This window comes from Notolabrus celidotus, chromosome 7, assembly GCF_009762535.1.
Source record: "Notolabrus celidotus isolate fNotCel1 chromosome 7, fNotCel1.pri, whole genome shotgun sequence".
In the NCBI taxonomy this organism is placed as follows: Eukaryota; Metazoa; Chordata; class Actinopteri; order Labriformes; family Labridae; genus Notolabrus; species Notolabrus celidotus.
The window spans coordinates 18,620,195-18,639,119 of NC_048278.1; the positions used below are offsets into that span (position 1 = coordinate 18,620,195).

General features: G+C 37.3%; 2 protein-coding genes across 4 annotated transcripts; both read left to right on the plus strand.

Annotated features, from left to right (window-relative positions):
• Positions 1–3: 3 nt before the first annotated feature.
• Positions 4–5,268, plus strand: LOC117816103 (retinal cone rhodopsin-sensitive cGMP 3',5'-cyclic phosphodiesterase subunit gamma-like). 3 transcript variants are annotated; one of them, XM_034688219.1, is made up of 4 exons: positions 4–64; positions 3,634–3,806; positions 4,513–4,628; positions 4,721–5,268. In XM_034688219.1, the coding sequence occupies exons 3-4, from the start codon at positions 4,525–4,527 to the stop codon at positions 4,836–4,838; spliced, it is 222 nt and encodes a 73-aa protein (XP_034544110.1). In that variant the 5' UTR covers positions 4–64; positions 3,634–3,806; positions 4,513–4,524; the 3' UTR covers positions 4,839–5,268. The 3 variants fall into 3 exon arrangements, with proteins under 3 accessions (XP_034544110.1, XP_034544109.1, XP_034544108.1); XM_034688218.1 differs by lacking the exon at positions 4–64 and adding an exon at positions 1,886–1,996 and having other exon boundaries at positions 3,563–3,806; XM_034688217.1 differs by lacking the exon at positions 4–64 and having other exon boundaries at positions 2,928–3,806.
• A 382-nt stretch (positions 5,269–5,650) lies between these two features.
• LOC117816240 (endoplasmic reticulum resident protein 27) lies at positions 5,651–18,182 on the plus strand. Its single transcript, XM_034688425.1, has 9 exons — positions 5,651–5,706; positions 11,979–12,058; positions 14,211–14,284; positions 15,136–15,221; positions 16,690–16,827; positions 16,944–17,060; positions 17,350–17,475; positions 17,694–17,891; positions 18,086–18,182. Exons 3-9 carry the CDS (start codon positions 14,227–14,229, stop codon positions 18,125–18,127), a joined length of 765 nt encoding a protein of 254 aa, XP_034544316.1. The 5' UTR covers positions 5,651–5,706; positions 11,979–12,058; positions 14,211–14,226; the 3' UTR covers positions 18,128–18,182.
• The last annotated feature ends 743 nt before the right edge of the window (positions 18,183–18,925 follow it).

Sequence of the window (18,925 nt, forward strand, 5' to 3'; positions counted from 1 at the left end):
TTGACAGAAGAAAATTAGCTCAGTTTGGACGTCACTTCTACAAGAACATTGCCTAAATGGATGAGTATTGAAAAAACATTATTCTATGATATTTAGGTTACATAAAGCGTTTCTACAAACACATTAAGTCAGCTCCCAGTTTAGCTTTACAATCTAACTGATCTGTTCATAAAAGTCCATCCTCAATCCCAAAAACAAAAAATTGACAGAAAAATCCAGCCCAAGGTCTGCATTGTCTGTCACACTTCATCATCTCATCAAGTACTGACTCACTGACTGCTGATGACATTATAATGCATATTACATTGTATTATATAATTATCTTTGCCATATTATATTATGTTATATTACATTATTATTGTTTACTACAACTCACGGTCATATTACATACCCACATTTATTTATTTATTGCTTAATCTGTCATAACCGCACCATAATAACACCATGTCAACCCGTCACTACTGAAACATTTTTAATACTGCCTGTAATTACTGCTATTTCATCTAAATTCCATTTGTAACATTGTATATATCTAAATTGTATTCTATCTTTATTTATCTATTTTATTTTTACTTATTTTATTTTACTTATTGAAACTTCTTCTTGATTGTACTTATGTCTGGGTTGCTGTAACAACTGAATATCCCCCCCGGGGGATCAAAAAAGTAATATCTGATCCTCTCTTATCTTAAAAATATCTGCATTGGATCAATTACAATGCATTTTATTTTCATTTGAGCAATTTTATCTATTTGTTGATGGTTTTTGAGTTTAATGTTGTAATTTATTTGTACTTTTAACTTTAACATTTATTTTGTTTGTATTCTCTTTTAACTTGCACTGTCTGGAGTTGTAGCTATTATAATTTCATTGTACTGGTACAGTAGCAATAAAGGGCTTTCTATTCTATTCCATTATTGATAATGATAATATGGTTGAGTTTGCAGCCTCATGTTGTCCCACTGTAATCTAAGTCCATGCCATGAGGCTGAAGATTAAAGGCTGAATAGGTAAGCGTTCAGTCTTTGCCACTGAGCGATTCATCACCTGCATGCAGCTCAAGCCATCGCTGCTCTTACATCACATGCTCTATACATCCTCGTGAGGGCTAAGTTAGGGCACGTGTTTGTGTACATACAAGCTGCAAGCAAAGGCCAATCTTCATTTTGTCACCATTAAACATTCTGTCGGTCTTCAAGTGTCCCTTAGGATTCATACATCAGCTGATCTAAAGTTGCTCAGTTTTAATGTGTAATACAAGAGTATCAACAAGAACACTAACAACTGTCTTTACAGCAATGGTTTTTACTCTCAGGGCATTTAGTTAAAGCAGACCACTTACAAGAGTTACACACCAACTATGAAACACTTCAATAAAGAGGGTATTGATGGTGCCAAGTTGCTATTAAAGGCTTAACAAACGTAATGCCTGTCATGTCTAACAATAAGAGATGCCAAATCAACCTTTTCTTACAAGATGCTGTCATGAGTTGATGTTGTTTTCCCCTTGTGTTTCATGCCTTGGTTCCTCCCCGTGTTTATTCTGTTATAAGTTATCCTATGTCTTCCTTTAGTGAGCCATGTCTTGTGTTGTAGTCCTTTGTGCATTTTCTTTGTGTTTCTTAGTTTAGTCTTGTTTCACGTTTTATTTTGTAGTTTGTGATCCCTGTGTTTCCCACCCTTGTATGTTTCCCTCCTTTTTGATTTACCTGATTAGTTTCACCTGTGTCCTGTGTTCCACACCTGCATTAATTACCCCTTGTCCTGTGTTGGATCCGTGTCATTCCAGTGTTTTTTGTGTGTCCGTCTTCCTTGTGTTCCCTCTGTTATTTTGGCTTTTTTTCAATTTAGTTTTTTTTTTTTTATTTCAGTAGTTTTCTTTTTTTTTTAAATCTGCTCTTGGGTCTTACTTCAGTCTTCCCCAAATGTGACAGATGCAACATGAGGAGAGTTTCCCATTAATTAATCTTGTTGCTGAATGAGAAACTACAGAAAGGTTTTTTTTATACTGGATATATTGCCCTTTAGAAACTCATGACTCATCTAGAAAATCATCTGTTTTCACACAAATATCCATACTTTGTTGTAGATTGCTGAGGAGTGAGTGGGTATGAAATTTTAAATATAAGTTTGAAGTAAAGTCAGATGCCAAGATTTTTATGAAAAGTCAGAAATAAATAGGAAATAAATCATGAATATATGCAGCATCCACATTAGGTAGTAGAGCATCCAAATATAGTATGTAAGATATACCCTTAAAGCTCCTGTGGGGAGATTTTAGCTGGTAATGAAACAGATACTCATGCCTATACAGTGAAAAAGACAATCAGAGACTAGACTTACTATTACTTTAGATTGACTTTATGTCTGTAAACTCTGCTACAGAGGCAGTGTTAGATAAGGCATGTAATAGCAAGCTGCAGAGAGGGCCTTTTTAAAACAACTTTCACACAAAGGACTGATATTGAGTCGCATACTAGACAAGAAGCATCAGAACTTCTGTCATAAAATACTAATAATGTATTTACAGTACACGATTAGGGAAGAGATAGATTGTCTATTTCCAAAGGAGGCACTGAAATAGACACAAGATCATCCTAAAGATCATCAAATGACCATTGCAGTTCAATTGTTGCAATTGAGGTATGCATATAGTTAGAAAAGACAACACAAGGTCTAAGTGTGGTCTAAAAAAGTGATCAAAAATGTAAATGTTAGTCAGTATGGAGTTGTTTTGAGAGAATTTATGGGTGTCTGAAAGATATACTGCAAGTTAGTGTGGGTACAGCAAAGTGTCAGGTGCTTGGACAAAAACTGTGAACTAAAAGCAACATACTCAGACATTTTAATACAGTAACCTGGGTTGCTAACAATAAACGAAAAAGAAGGGAGCCCTCAGCTGCAGTATGATGATGATGATGATGATTTTTAATGTTATTTTTCATAAGGCATTTTTGCCTTTATTAGCAGGAAAGCTGAAGAGAGACGAGGATGTGAGGAATAGAGGTTGGGTGCAATGAAGGATCATGGTCTGTAGTTGATCCAGCAATCACTGTGATCTGGACTATGACCTCAGTGCATAGGGCACCCTTAAGCTGATGGCCAACTACTAGCCAAGCTTCAGTATAATTCTTAAAAAATGATTCAGAAAAGACCTCAGAGAAACTGCTGATTCAAGCTCTTTTGTGTGTTTTCAAGTCATTGCATCTATCTGTGTGCATTAAGCAAAACTTATTTTTACATGATATGGCTTCTCTTGTTCTTTGTAGAAACTTGAGGACTCTGGTTTTGTAGATGCACGAAAAAAAGAGAGACCCTAGCAACCAAAGTAGTGTATCACACTCAGTGATTTATCATATACAGTAAATAAAGACAGGTGACAAAACCTATTAAGCAGTCAGATGAGGAACTGTCAAATTGACCTTATTTATCAAAGATTTCCTGACAAAGAAAAAGGAGAAAAGTTCAATGTTTTATTTCTTTGCTTCAACTTGATAGTTCTATCTGCCCCTAAATACTGCCAATTATAGTTAACAACTCTATTTTCACATCGACTCCACAGGTTACAGACACATCTAAATACAGTTTGTATTTATTCCTGCAATTCTTTGATCTTGTCTATTTGTGGCTGAGCTGGTACCAAACGGGCAAGCCGAGTTGGCACAAAACAGAGTGACGGAGTGAACATCTGAGGGGATTAACAGCTCGGGGGAGTTTAAAAAGGGACAGCCGGCTGCAGAGAGGAATCCAACAGCAGAAGACTGAGAGAGACTCATCAGAAGGCATCAGGAAACACTCGACTACAGGTGAGATGAAACTCCCTTTTTTCTCAGAGGGGCTGCAGGTACAGAAGGGTTTTAAGATAACATGTAACAACTTACAGAAGAGAGAGACAGACAAAATCATGGCTTGTAAGTCATTCTTTCTTGTGTATTTTTTGTCTGAAATGGAGCTTACGACACCTGAGACTGTTTCTGAGTGGACTTCAAACAGAGGAAAGGCAGCCTTTTTCTGCTGCAGTCATCAAGTCTTTATTTTTCTTGATGGATTTAAATGAGCCCAGAGGATTTTTGAGGATTATTTGCAATTGTTTTAATCAATGCTAAATGCTTTTTCAACTCTATTGCAAGTGTGGTAGTTGATCATCTCCTTGAGGAGATATTTAGAGATGAATGTGTTCACATTACGCACAGTAAAGTGATTTTACCCCGATGAAAAGGGAGATTATAGGTTTACGGGGCAGAGAAATCTTACCTTTTGTTCTATAGCACCTAATGCTAACTCAAAGTGCTGAACAGTGGGTGCCTGAAGACATTCGGAAAAGGTTTAAAATTTGAAATGTGTAAATTAATTACAAGAAATTTTAAAGATGAGGAGCTCAATTGAGTATGTTTATGCAACTGCACTGAAATGCATGATGTGAAAATATACTCAAACTTTATTCTCATACAAAGCACTATCAGATGTCTAGGTGTAATAGAAATTAAAGCATTTTTCCCCCTTCCATTTCAGTAACTTATTAAAATGGCCGATGTTGCAACTCCTGCTGACAAGAAGGCTCCACCAAAGTTCAAGCAAAGAGCCATGCGCACCTTCAAGAGCAAGGCGCCCAAACCAGGCCAGAAAGGGTGAGAGAAGATACAGGTTATACAAAAAACAAAGATAACACAAGTTTTTCCAAGTTTGTCACTCATTCGATGTTTTTATTCCCTACTGTCAGATTTGGTGACGACATCCCCGGCATGGAGGGTCTTGGCACAGACATCACGGTGATCTGCCCATGGGAAGCTTTTGGTGACATGGAACTCAGCGACCTGGCGAAATATGGAATAGTCTAACCCTCCTTTCCTCAATTCCTCCGCCTTTTGCCATCATCACCCCTCATGTTTTCCAGCTAAAGACTCCACAGCTGAAAATGCTGTTCTTGTGCGATGTAGAGAGGAGGCAGCTTTTGATGACATAGAGGTTTGACCTGGAATAAAATGATCCAGCACTTGCTCTACGCTCATGCACTTTATTTACCCTTTCCAACGATTTGCCACTTTGCCCTTTTCTACTTTCCCTCTCTTTTGTCACTGAATCTCTATTTTCTAATGACTGACTCCTCTAATGAATGGTTATTTGAACCTTCCACGGTGGAGAAAAGAAATTTCTAATTTGAACAATGACGTATTAGTTGGTCTGTATTTTCACCTCTCAATCCACCTCTTTTCCTCAAAGCTGCTGATTTTTGTGTATTAGCTTAATCAAATATATATTTTTATTACAAAGTCTAAAATCTAATTCTTCTTTTTTGTCAGAAGAGAAGAATGAACCTATAATCTCAATAAAAGGTTATATTTTCCATACAGAACCTCTGTCTATGTGTCCTTCTTATAATAAAAATATCTCTGGTCCAAACATGAGCACAATAACTTACTCATTCTGTTACTGGCACTGCTGTAGCTGCCTTTCTTTTTTACTATTCACTGGAGTTTCATAAATAAACTCTGCCTCAAGGATAGTGGGAGGATATCTAAAGCTGTTGTCGTCATGGCAACCAAGGCTGCCTGGTGCAGAGTCTATTGGTTATGTTTTTTCAAAGTAAAGAGAAAGATTTAACAAAGACCAACAGTTTGAATGTCAACACAAACACTGCAACAAATGGTCAGAAAAAGATAAATGTCAAACATCACAGCAGTATCCAAAAGATCACGATTTCAGGAGGTAAGATCAGTTTACTCTTAGATAAAGTCAAGTAACACAGAATAAAATGTATTAAACTGATAAAATCATTATCATCATGTGATCATCAAAGGGGTGGCTGTAGCTCAATGGTAGAGTTTGTCATCTATCCCTGCTACCACATGTCAAAGAGTCCTTAGCCAATACATTTAACCTCAAACTGCCCCTGTTGGCTTTGCCATACGTGTGTGAAAGGGGTTTTACAATATACAGCAGCCTCTGCCACCAGTGAGTGAATGTGGTGTGAATGGGTGAATGTGACATGTATAGTAAAAGGGCTTTACTAGAGAAAGTGCTACATAAACACAATACATTTACTATAGTTACCATTTATTAAAGGACGAGAAATCACAAATGCAGATTTCACAGATGCACACTGAAAACTGGTTTGAAATCCTGGCTGAAGATTTTGTCCTCCTGCTGAGCACAGTGCACAGTGACAAAAGAATGTAAGGAAAATTCAGTGTTCATTTTACGTTCAGAAATTACTGACAGTCGACAAGAACAGACGTTATCTTTTTAATGCTGTTATCTCAAAAACAAATTTTTATCAACAAATTAACTTGTGTGTAGAGAGATAAATCATTACCAAAGTTATCTGAAGACACTTAACAAAAAAAAGCAGGCCTTGGCTCTACTCTGTAATGTTATAACTTACAGGGACCTGACATTAGAGCTCCTGTGACAAACTTTCTGCTTGTGTCAATTTTTGGTGCCCCCTGTTGACAAAGATGTACATCTTGTCTCTTTTCCATTTTGTCCTATACATCCCATGGCTGTTTTTGTTTTCATACACAAAAGTCATATCCTGCAAAAGGCTGTTTGTTTAGTACGTTGCCAATCATCTGGTTTGACACCTAACCCCTAAAATAGCTTTCAGGCATTCAAAATTACAATATAGAAATTCAAACTATGTTGCTGATAGCCCGGTTTGGTTTTGTAGGTCGTATTGAGGCCCAAGTATTAATTTCAAGCTGTTTAAAGACCAGCTAAAACTCCTCACAGGAGCTTTAATCCAGCCTGAGCAAGTTTAAATTTCTTTGTTTAAAAAATAATACAATCATCCATTTCCACAATAGAAAAATGTTGTTTCCTTCACTTCTTTAAAAGACCAGGATTGGCTACATCTTCTGTGAATGTGTAGATGTGTAGATGAGGTTCTGACTGATGTGGATTTAAGGAAAACACCAGATAAAGGATTACTCATCATTGATAAGAACACCAGACTGTATCTCAATCATTGTTAGGGAATGGATCATCTCAGGCTGCCAGGCAAGTGTGGCCAGTGAATGAGACGTAAACTTTGGGGGGTTATTATTATCTATCCAAGAAAACCGCTTGTTTTTCTCAACAAAAATGATACTTTTGTTTTGAGAAACTGGCCTTTTATTTTTTATTTTTCATTAAAAAAATAAATAAAACATTTATAAGCTTCTTAATAGCATCAATGTAAGAACATTAGGCATTTCTTGCTTTAATTGTGTAACAGTTTGTCAGTGCACAGGAGTCACATTAAAGTGAGATTATCTGCCAGAGCTGGCCGTAGCAGGCAGGATGATTAAACTGCAGGTCACTTTCTGTCTGTAACAGAGTGGATGCTGGCAGAGCTGCAGCCGCCGGAACAGAAAGAAAGACGAAGCAGCTCTTTGAGACATCGAGTCTATAGCATGAGCATGTGATAAAATAAGAGACAGACTCCAGCTCAGGATTTTGTATTAGCATCTGGTTTGGAAACTGTACTCACAGGTGGCAGGGATGCAATGTCCTCTTAGGTCATTTTTTTACTCTCTGGCTGCATGATAAGGCTTATAAAAGTAACAGAAAGAACAGGCAAAATGATCATTAGGGCTGCATTTTATCTTGTATGAGGTCTTATCAGTTTAATATTCTGATCTGTAAATATTTCTGGTTGTCAGGATTAATGTGAAACTCCTTTTATCGAGGCATGGAGGAGCATAATCAGCACAGTGCATCACAAAGCCAATATATTACTTGTTTTATTTGAGATATGCTGAACAGGCAAAACTATTTATAACCCATATCTGTCATATTTATCTTATAAGGTTTGAGTTGCGATTCCTGCCACTCAAACTGCTTCCTGCTGCGACATGTTTTTTCTCATGTAGTAGTTTTCAATCTTAGGTAAAAACCCTCACTGTGATTTTATTCTTACGTTTCTGAAACCTCTACCTACAAGAGGCTGGGTGATTTTGTTAGAAATGTCTTCATATTTGAATAGATTGGGGGAAAAAAAAGCTTTCAAATCCAGTGGCTTAGACTTCAAAAATACAGCAGTAATACTAGCTGTTAAAAAATGAGAATATATATGCTTTCAGGAAATACCAGCACTGCTTCTCCTGGTTATTAGTGTCAAATGGCAGGACGAGAAAGCATTGAATGACTTCTCATCAAATCAAGCTGTCAAGCAGTAGGAGAAATAATGTACTTCTGGACAAACTTTACATCACCTCAAATCAGACTTCAAATTTGTGGAAATTGTGAAACATTTTGCATGCATCAGAGGTTCATATGTACACAAGTGTAGCGTCATAATGCTGCTGACATTTGATCAATTTTTTGCCCAGCAAAAGTCTTCAGGCTTGTAATTGCAACATGCAGACAGAGCTGTGTGTCTCTGGTTTAGATTTTTCCATCACAGTTTATGTTTACTCTAATTAATTTTTTATGTCCTTCACACTCACACACACACACACACACACACACACACACACACACACACACACACACACACACACACACACACACACACACACACACACATACAAAGAATCTTCTCAAGAAGATGTAGCTCTGCACCACAACAAACAAACAAAACAGAAATGGCTTGGAGGGCTAAGATTGTGGGTTTAATCTTTGTTCTGACACGAAGGTGCGACTCTCGACTCTGAAGCTCTCGACGCATGCTGGCAGCTTATTCAAGTGGTAAGAGGATTGGGACTCGCCCATGTGGGTCAGTGCAGACAGACAAAGTACGAGAGAGCTGTGTGAGAGTTTTATTAGCCAAGATTATCCTGCTAACCCTGACCATGACTGCTATTTAAGGACAGCATTTGCTAAATGAACTATAACAGGTATTTCACCTGTACATTTTGACTGAAAATAGTGTTGCATTCAAGATCATTTCAAACATTGCATCTCTGTGCATCTCACTGCATGTGATTTTGTTCAATAAAAATCCTTATAAGGATAAAGACATGGATCTGTGTATCTGCAGGAATTTTTATTAACTAGAAGCTGAAATTTTGTTGTTTTCAAATACACGTTTGTACGTAGGTATTTTCTTGAGGAATCGTTAACAGTAATTTGTCTTAACCCCAAAAGAAATCACTTTTAATGAAAGCAAATTAAATCTAGAGCTATACAATTCTGTATGTGTATTTTTTTTTACAAATGTATCAATACTCTCCAAAACTAAGGACAACTGATTTTTTACTCATAAATTCAAATAATAATAAAGAGAGATAATATAAACATTTCTTTGTGTGTTTGGGTTTCCTTTTTTTTTTTTTTTTTAGTAAAGATAGAGTTGATTGAATCCACTTTTTCCAACACTCAGTGGTTGCATTTTTTTTTTGCAGCAGGTACTAATTTATAGTATCAGTATTATTCAGGCTCACGGTCTGCAATGTCCCCCATGTCTTTGAACCAAGCATTACTTGCCCACAGATTGAGTAACTCCCACAGAGATGACTGATTAAACAGTGAAATATGGGCAATGAAAGTGTCAGAGGGCTGTGGACCCCTGACATAAACATCACAGTCTGTAAAATGGAAATCCATACTGAAGTCTCCTGAAGAGCTGACACAGTGATTCTGTAATCCTGAAGCATGCGTTTATCATTTCAGTCTACAAAAGGGAGAATAAGGGAGATTACACTATATTCTTTTTTACATTTTTTTAAATGATATTCGTAGATGATACAGCGAAATAACTTTTGAATTGTTTATAATTACCGTATGATAAATAGGCCCTTACATACATTTTTTAAAATGTGTTCCCACATCTTCTAAATGTTTAAACTGGTACATTAGAGTGACACATGCTGAACAGCAGTGTGGGAGGATTAATACCACATGATGTGAGACCTTTACACTCTCAAGCTGTGTCAAAGCCTAACAAGGTTAAATGTGAAGACTGACAAACAGTGACAACCATAATCTGGCTGCAATCTGAATACCAGTAATCCATGCAGCTCTTGTTTACCTGCATTACGTCACTGATCTCACCTGTACACTAAACTCTGTGCATGCACAGATGCTCTCTCAACTGTTGGGCCCGAACACGCGGACTGAACAGAGCTGACTTTACATTCTAGAGTCAGATTACAGCCTGATATCTGCACAGAAACCTCTGTCACATGTACCGAACCTGCAAACTGAGGTTCTTTTTTAACTTCATAGACAGATTAACAGGGCTAAGGTTTTAAAAGGTTCAAACAGGAGATGTTACAGTTGTTGGCTGAACCAGATATATGACTTACATTTATGTTTTTTTAAGAAAAAAAAAGAAACGTTTTTTACTGTTTCATTGTGAAATGCAGTATATTTTTCTTTCATCACATGGATTTCCACTTTATCCTCCTACTGCTCAATTTTTCTCTCAAACATACAAATAAGTTCAATTTCTTTATTTAGAATTACAATCTGAGTTTGCAGCTTAGGGAATATGGAAAGATCAAGACATATGTCACAATAACTCAGGCTGCAGCTGCTTTAATCTATAGTTTGCCAGCTTCCATCAACTGATGATTGCAGCTATATTTTATCACTGACCATGTACAGAGTGATGGCAGATTGAAGACTCCAGGCTTTTAACAAATTACATTTCAGCAAAGACCTTTAACTTAAACAGAAGAAGCCTTTCAGAGGAGAGGTGAAATGTCTTCAAGAATTTCGTCCAAGTCCAGTTGTCTTTTCAGATCAAGCATTGAAGCGAAGATCTTTAAAATGTCTACAAGTTTATTTTCAATTATTGTTTATCTTCTTTCTTCATTGTTCATTCATTGAGCAACAGATAAACAACAACAACAACAACAACAACAACAACAAATCAAGCTGTGACAGTTCACATGTCCTCAACAGCATTTGTAGACTTGGCTGCTTTTGGCTTCATCCTGGAGAAAAGATCAAGTGTCGCCACAATCCCTTAAGTACAAAAACATCAATGAGCCTCTGTAACTACTCTGCTGTTTGAGTTTCTTTCACTGTGTGTTTCAAATTGTCACTTTTGCTTCTGTTTATTTGCAGCACCAACTATATGAGCGTGTGGGCCTGTAATTTGAACCTAAACTGTATCTTCTTCAAGTCTTTTGAACACTTAACACTCATGCTCAAAGAGTCAGAAATGGCCTATGACAACATTTGTTTTTATTTCAGTTCTTCCTCCCTCTTCATTTTTCTACCATTCTCCAGTCTGCTTTTGTGTCAGGAATGCTATAAACACTCTCTTTTCTCTAAAGCATATGTGACCGGGCTGTTGGAACTTAAAGATGTTAAAGGGCTGTTTGTTGCCTTTGGGCATTCAGACAGAGTCTGAAAGCTTCAAATAAAATCTTAAAGAAGATTTTTATGTAGACAAGAAGAAGTTATTTCAAACTGGTGGTGATATCAAAGTTTCTGCCTCAAGTGGCCAGAAGTTTTAGTCAGGATTTATCCACCATATAGCCAAATGTAATAAATACTGTAATGCTATCCCCTGTAGAACACTTGTAAATAACAAAACACATAACTGTTTTAGAGTTATCTATAAACGTTAATACTTAATTAAATATCTCATCTTAATTAATTACCATACCTTCAGAATGTGAGTAAAGCAAAAACAAGGGACTGAATTCTGTCTTGTCTAGGTTCACATTCAACATCTCTCTCAACAGCTGAGCAACAACAACTATGACCCATCACTTCTCTGTTGTAAAAATTAGTCACACCACTTATCTCAACCACCAGAAACATTGCAGAAGAAGTGAAACCTGTTAAAGCTCCAGTAAGGAGTTTTTTGCTAGTCTGAAAAAAGACTGAAAATAAAACTCTTGCCTTTACATGACCTACAAAAACAAACAAGATCATGGAGAAAAAGAATAATAATTACATCTACATGGTCATTTTTATTACTGTTATCAGTGCCACTGGGTAGGTGTCAGATGAGATTATTAACAGCACACAGCCAGAACAGCCTTTAAGATCTATTTTCCACAGCAAAGCCTTATTCCACCGAGGATTTTTTTTTTTGTCAGGAAACACTACTTTGACGACCCAGCAAAGGAGATAAGAGTCCCCCTTTTGGCCAAAGGGTCACCAAGATGCTTAAAGTAAAGTAAGTAAAACACAATGAAATATACTCCAGCTAGTATTTTTTAACACCGGTAATATGAATTACACAAATTATCTTAACTACTTTGAAAAAAAATCTACAAAATAAGTCTTTAAAAAAATAAATGTTTTATCTTTATTTTGTTCAACAATGAACACTCTTACCTTTAATTCTCCTAATAACCCAGTACATATTGATTATTTAAAGAGCATTAGACTGAGCATACAGAAACTAATTTTAATACAATTTATTTTATTTAATCTAAAATGTTACAATTATAATTGATCTCATTAGTACAAAAACAATTAACAGAGTTGACAGGGCTGTAATTTAAATTGTTCACTGCTCTGTGCGTTCAGAGAAATAGAAACAGTGTTGGTACTAGGACGATTTATTTCTCACCTGAGAAGAGTTGCATGCTCATGTTATAGTCGTGTTTGTGTGTTCAACACAAGTGATAAGTCTATGACGTTGGGTGTTGCCCTAGTTTGCAGTATTAGTGTTTCCCTGTAGGAGTTAAGCTCCATGAGAACAAACTTCATACAAACAAGTCCTGAAAATAACTCTTGAAGCTTGTCACAGCTCAGAGCTGCTTTCACTTATTTCTGATTTGGTTTCTATTTTGTGCTTTTAATTCCAGACAGAGTACAATACTTTGTGACCTGTGATTTTTAATTATTGCTCTCAATAGTCTGTTTCTACTGACCGAGTTTGGACTTGTTCAAAATATCCAGTACTTTTTTAGAATTATATGTGAGAAATGTCTGGATTTTATTGATGCATAGGGGACAGTTCATGGAGTTTGAACTAAAAACTGTTTCTGCTTTCTTTGCCTTGTGAAGGTCACAGTATTTTTATACATTGAGCAGATTTTTTTTTCTGCTCTGTGGGCAACCAAACTGTTTGTTTGTCTGTCTGAATATTTCATAACTCTTTGAAAAATAGAAAATGCAAGAAGTTGCTTTCGTTTAGTTTAACATTTGTTGTTTTGCTGCCACGTACTTTGCATTTGAAATATTTTAACATTTGTGGTGTTTGAAGCAATTGTTTGTCTAACAAGATGTCTGTGACAATTTTTTTTTTTTTTTTTTCTCTGCTGAGTTTTAGATTGTAATAGTTTCTACTTATTTTATCATGATGAAATCCTGTTATATCAAAAGTAGAAAACCTTTCACCTGGATATTAAGAAGATGTACTGTAATGTACACTTTTAAATCTTATTGGCTTTGTTGACTGGTGATAAAAAAAAAATCACATACTTACTTTTTTGGAAGTGACTTCATGGCAACATGTAGCTATGAGGATTTGTGTAGTGAGGTCACTTTTGTTTTTTTAGGTAATCAGATCAAAACTTGCTCTCACAAAAGATTTTAGACAGATATATTGAATACACTCACTAAACCTAGAATATTGATAGCTGAGATTTAACAATTAACAAAGTACAAATAATATGTAATTGCACTCCTCAAAGGACATTTAGTCATTTTAAAGAGTTCTTTTAAAAATGGGGACTATGTAAAGAAAGATTTTCAAAAGAAAAAAAAGTTTGTTTATTGATTTTTAAAACATGCTTTGTATGAAATATATAGACCTAATATGTCTTTATATGTATACCTTAATATGTCTCCAACACCCTACTTTTAACCACTGTGAGGCAAATGTGATTTCACAGGGTATTGGATGAATGTATGGGTTGTGTGGAAGTTGTGTCCCTCCTGTGGTGAAGGTACCAAAATGCAGCCAGATTAATCTTGTCCCTAAATATGTCAGGGAAGAGGCTGCTAGCCTGCTGAGCCTCTCACCCATAACACAATTGAGAATGTGCTTCTGATAAGAAGCAAGAAAAGTAGTGGGACTCAAGATCAAGAAGACTGTGTATGACTCTTAACCCTAGATGACACACTGTGTATGTGTATTGCACGTGTCCACTTCTGCATGGTGACACGTCATCCAAAGTCATAGCGCCCCCACTCAAAGACAACACCTGCCCAGTTCTCACGAAGCCTCTAGTCACACCCCAAAGAAGCTGCAGCCACAGCCGGCTTCCATTTAGCAATTGATCAGAGACAGAGCAGAGGTGACGCGACACTTCGTGAAAAGTCAAACAGCTACAAAGTCTTTTGTAAAAAGATTTGATTTATTGCCTTCCATTTAGACAGTACATCTGAAACATGCTGATCACCTTGTGTTTCTCCCTCCTGGTTTCTTCTGTCATTGCCACAGAGAAAGGTAACATTATTTGCATGGTGTCCTCTATATATTGATTGAATTTGCCTTCAGTGTAGCTGCATCACAACATTATGATTTCGCTTTTTACTTGACTCTAAGTGTTGCAGCCGTACTAAGATACAGTTTAAGCAATAGTAATGGGATATGAACTGCAATGTGGATCTGTCTGATAACATGTGGACTTCCTTGTTTGTAGGCTTGTGTTTGGCACTTTGGCCAGTGCCATCTTGAGTTTTTAAAGTCAAAGTTGACCATAATTCAATGATTGTTTCAAGAATGATCAAGAAATACTACTCAGACATTTGCAGTACCCAGAGGACGGAGCACTGACTCTGGAGTTCCCCTTACTTTTTCCTTTGGAGCTACCAACAAATAACACATTTCATGTATCAATTAAATGTTTTACCGCATACTGAAGAGATTCCCTCAAACTACAGGCTATAGATATTTGTTTTTCATAAAAAACATAATCTGTCTGATTGTTTCTCTGTGCACATTTGCAGTTTCGAGTGAAAGATCTCAGCAATTCACTTTAGATTGCATTCACTTCCTTCATGAAGTAAAATCTTTGGTTATCAGTTGGTATTTTAGTAAGTACTGTCATGATGATGACATTGTAATTATTCCCAAACTTTGGTGTGTGTACTGATATCAACTATCAGCCTCAGCTGTACTATGTGTTAAGTGCTTCTTGGCTCATGTTAGAATGCTGTCACAGCAGACTCGTACATTTTCACTTAAACTTCTGCATGTTACAGTTCAAGTTTTGAGGACAGCAGCATACCAATGTTAGCATCTAGCCCACAGCTTTGGGTTTCTCAGAATCCTATTTTCTTTTCTTACATTTTCAGACAGTGCCCTTCCCAGGCTAAATGACAGCAAAGCTACTGAGGCCTTCATCGACTCTGCCGAGGTGGTGGTCATCGGATTCCTGGAGGTCAGAAAAAATTGCTTAAGAGGAAAGAAGCCTGAACCACAGTCTCAAATGAGCTTTCAGACATTCAAAACAAGCCCACAGGAGCTGTTCTATGACTTAGTTTACTATGCAAACACGCGTGCTGCAAACCAGACATGATCAGACAAATTAGCTTTAAGTCAGACAGCAAAAGTGAGGGCTCCAAAAATAGAGCTTTTGTCTGCGCCGTGTTGGTGATGCTGCAGTCACAAATAGAGTTTGATAGAAGAATGTATTCCCATTGGCCACACCTTTGGCAGCGCCGAGCTGTGAGCATAGAGGGTGGCTGGCTGTCCAGAGGCGAGCCCTTTGGCCAGACGCCGTGTGCGGGGTAAGATGGAGGGTTCTTTTGACAGGAAATACATATCTAAAGACTTGTGGGATTGGCTCCATTGGCCCGCGTGTGAACAAGTGCAAAATGCAGGGAGAAGGTTCATGAGAGGAGAGCGGAGGAGAGAAGCAGAGAGCACATGAGGATAACTCATAGCTGGATGAAGATGCTGAAGGCAAGAAGAGACCAAAATATTGTCTCTGTGACTCATTGCAAATGATCACATATTACAGACTACAAAAAAATAAAAGACAGAGCCAGAGCTCATGCCATTCTGTCTCAGAAATAGTCGTGATTCACCTTCCTTTGAGTCATCTTCATCTCTCTGCATTTTACATAACATTACACTCCTGTTTTTCTTCTTCTCTCTTTCTCTGCACTGTTTCTCTGCGCTTCATGCACAGGTCCATGGTTTTAACCACAGCTGAGACACTTAACCCCAGGCACTCAGGTGTAATGTTCAGAGTTAGGACATAAAAAAAATATAACCAATATTAGAAAATTTCAGATATTCCATCTATAAAGTCACAAATTCAAGTCATTTTGTAAATATTTAACATAAAGGAAACAGCTGTCTCAAAGTAATGATTCTATGATTACCAATTAATCCTAAAACATAAATCTATCTACCTTGAATATGAAAATACCTAGTCTACACTAGCGTTAATGTGGTTTGATATTCAAAGTGTGCCTGACATTACAGATGTCATTTTTATGTCCTAACTTTAGCACTGTTTTACTTTTAGATAGTATACAAATGGTGGTTAAAAGCAAGATATTTTTCCATATAAAGCAATTTTTAATATCTATGGGACTACCTTATTTTTATTTAGCCTAAAATGTTAATATTTAAGTAAAGATTTAAAGTAAATACACCCTCATCCCATCCCACTTCCTAAACACTTCACTGTTATTTTCACGTTTCTCTTTTTCTCAAATTTTCCATCACTGACAAAGCAAGTTGTACAAGCAAGACAATGAAAGTATAATGATTAAAGTAATTCTTAAAAAAGAGACAATAAATCTAATTAAATGTGTTATATTCTGTGCAGTAATGAAAAAAGGTCAGAAGTCGTCAAACATTTTCCTCTGTACCTCTTTTCCCCTCCGGTGATTCAGGGAGAGGACAGTCCTGGCTTCAAGGAGCTTGTCGCAGCTGCAAAGCGAGTTGACTCAGTCTCTGTCGCCATTTGTACCGTGAAGGAGGTGTGGGCCGACTACAGCCTCTCCTCAGACACAATCACCCTTTTCAGAAAGGTAATCTTCACTTTCATGACTGTGCTTAGGTGAGTCATCTTTTCAATCGCATATGTGATGAGTACCATCATTATTGTGATGGTGACAATGGTGTTAATGTGTGCTTTGTGACCCAGGCTGATAACCACCAAGAGAACCTTGGTATTGCCGAGGCCAAGAAGGTAGAAGCTGATGGTCTTGTTAACTTCATCAGCATCAATGAAGTCCGATACGTCACAGAATATAATCAAGTGGTAGGTCCAACTTGTGTCTTTCCTAGAATGCTATTTCACTCAGAGCTACTCTAAGTGTTTTTCATTTTAATACTGATCCCTGTGGACAAATGTGGTAGTGTTTGCTTGAATACAGGCCTGTTTGAATAAAGGCATTTTAACTTAAAAGTCCTGATCTGGCTGATGTTATCCTTTGTTTTGGAGACAAGACAACAATCTTTTCAAGACTTTTATACCTCGAACATGACCGTCTAGTTTGTGTTGTTCATGATGCTCAGTCAGAGAAATGTGCAATTGTCTCTCTCCTCAGACAGCAGTGGGCTTGTTCAACTCAGAGGTGAAGTCGCATCTCCTGCTCTTCGCCAACAGAGGGACAAAAGAATTCACTGAGCTCAAGAAGACACTGCAGACTCTCGCCCCTGAGTTCACAGGAAAGGTGAGAACATCAAAGAACTTAATTCACCTTCAACAAAGTTTGAAATGTTGGACAGGTTTGCATGAGAACCTCTAATGAACCAAAGTAAATACAGGGATGTGAAACCTCTGTTTGTACTTTGTGTCATATCAAACATGACTTAGGGATTTTACACTTCTCATTTGATCATCTGATCTCAATTAAAAGCTGCTTAATAAGAGAGAAAAACTGTGTTCCAGTTCTTGTTCGTGGTCATTAATGGAGCAGTGAAGTCAAACTCTCGATCACTGGGCTACTTCGGCCTCAAGTCCAAGGACCTCCCACGAGTCGGGATCTATGATGCAGACACTGACATGAAGTGGCTCCTACCTGAGGGAGAGATTTCTAATGAACGAGTGCGAGAGTTCTGCCATTCCTTTCTCAAAGGGGAACTAAAGGTGAGCAGCCATGATGGTTTTCCTGAAGATTATTATGAAAATCGTTCTTTTTATCTGTCTTTAAAAGGATGCATGATTGAGCAGGAGGTTAACTTGACGTAGGTACAAGTTCAAAGTGATGTAGAGTACCACATTAGTCCCTTGTGTTCTTTACCATCTGCTTTATTTTCTGATAACAATTTTGTGCCTTTTAGGATGTGAAGCAGGCAGGAGCAGAACCCAAAACTGAGCTCTAGAAGAACAAACGTAAATGAATTAATTTTTATGAAATAAAACGACAGAAATGAAAAAGGAGTGTTGGATTTTTGTCCTCTGCGTCTTAACCTTACCCTGCAATTTTTTTCTTTCAACACAAAGGAAACTATGCAAAGAGAATATTTCCATGTGCTTCTGTTTATCGTGTGTCCTTAGTTATTTACAAGGGTTTGTTATGTTTTGTATGTTCACCCGTGTGTGAGCCTGTCTGCGGCCTGGTGAGCCGCAGGTCACTGGCCACAAGTTGTAGGGACCTGGCAGGGTTTGTTAGTCTGTCCACTGAAGTTATTGTCAGGACCACAACACACCAACCTCAGAGAGAGTGACAGAGAGCCGACTGGGAAGTCAAGAAGTAGTTATTTCTCATGTGATTCATCCTGAAGTAAAGAGTGGAAAAATGAAGTGAAAAACGTCCTCAGCCCAGGATAAACTGAGATGGGAACCCCCTCAATAAAAAAAAATAGATCAGAGGACTGATCCCAGTCAAAAATCTGAGAAAAAAATTGGATAAAGAGATCTGATGCATTGAAATATCAAGCTCAACAGACAACAGAGAGTTTTTAGCTCTAAGGGCAATACATCTCCAAAAAGAACAACAGATGGGCTGTAGACATCAAGAATCAAAAGTTTGGGCTTGTCCCAAAAATATTCTCTCAAGCGAGAAGGGAATTTCAAGGCCCAGACTGGGATTGGTATAATTAGTAGTGTTGTATAGCCAGTGCATCCGGAAGAATTGGAAGCCTGGCAGGTGGATGTTTCTCAGAGACCAGATGGAAATA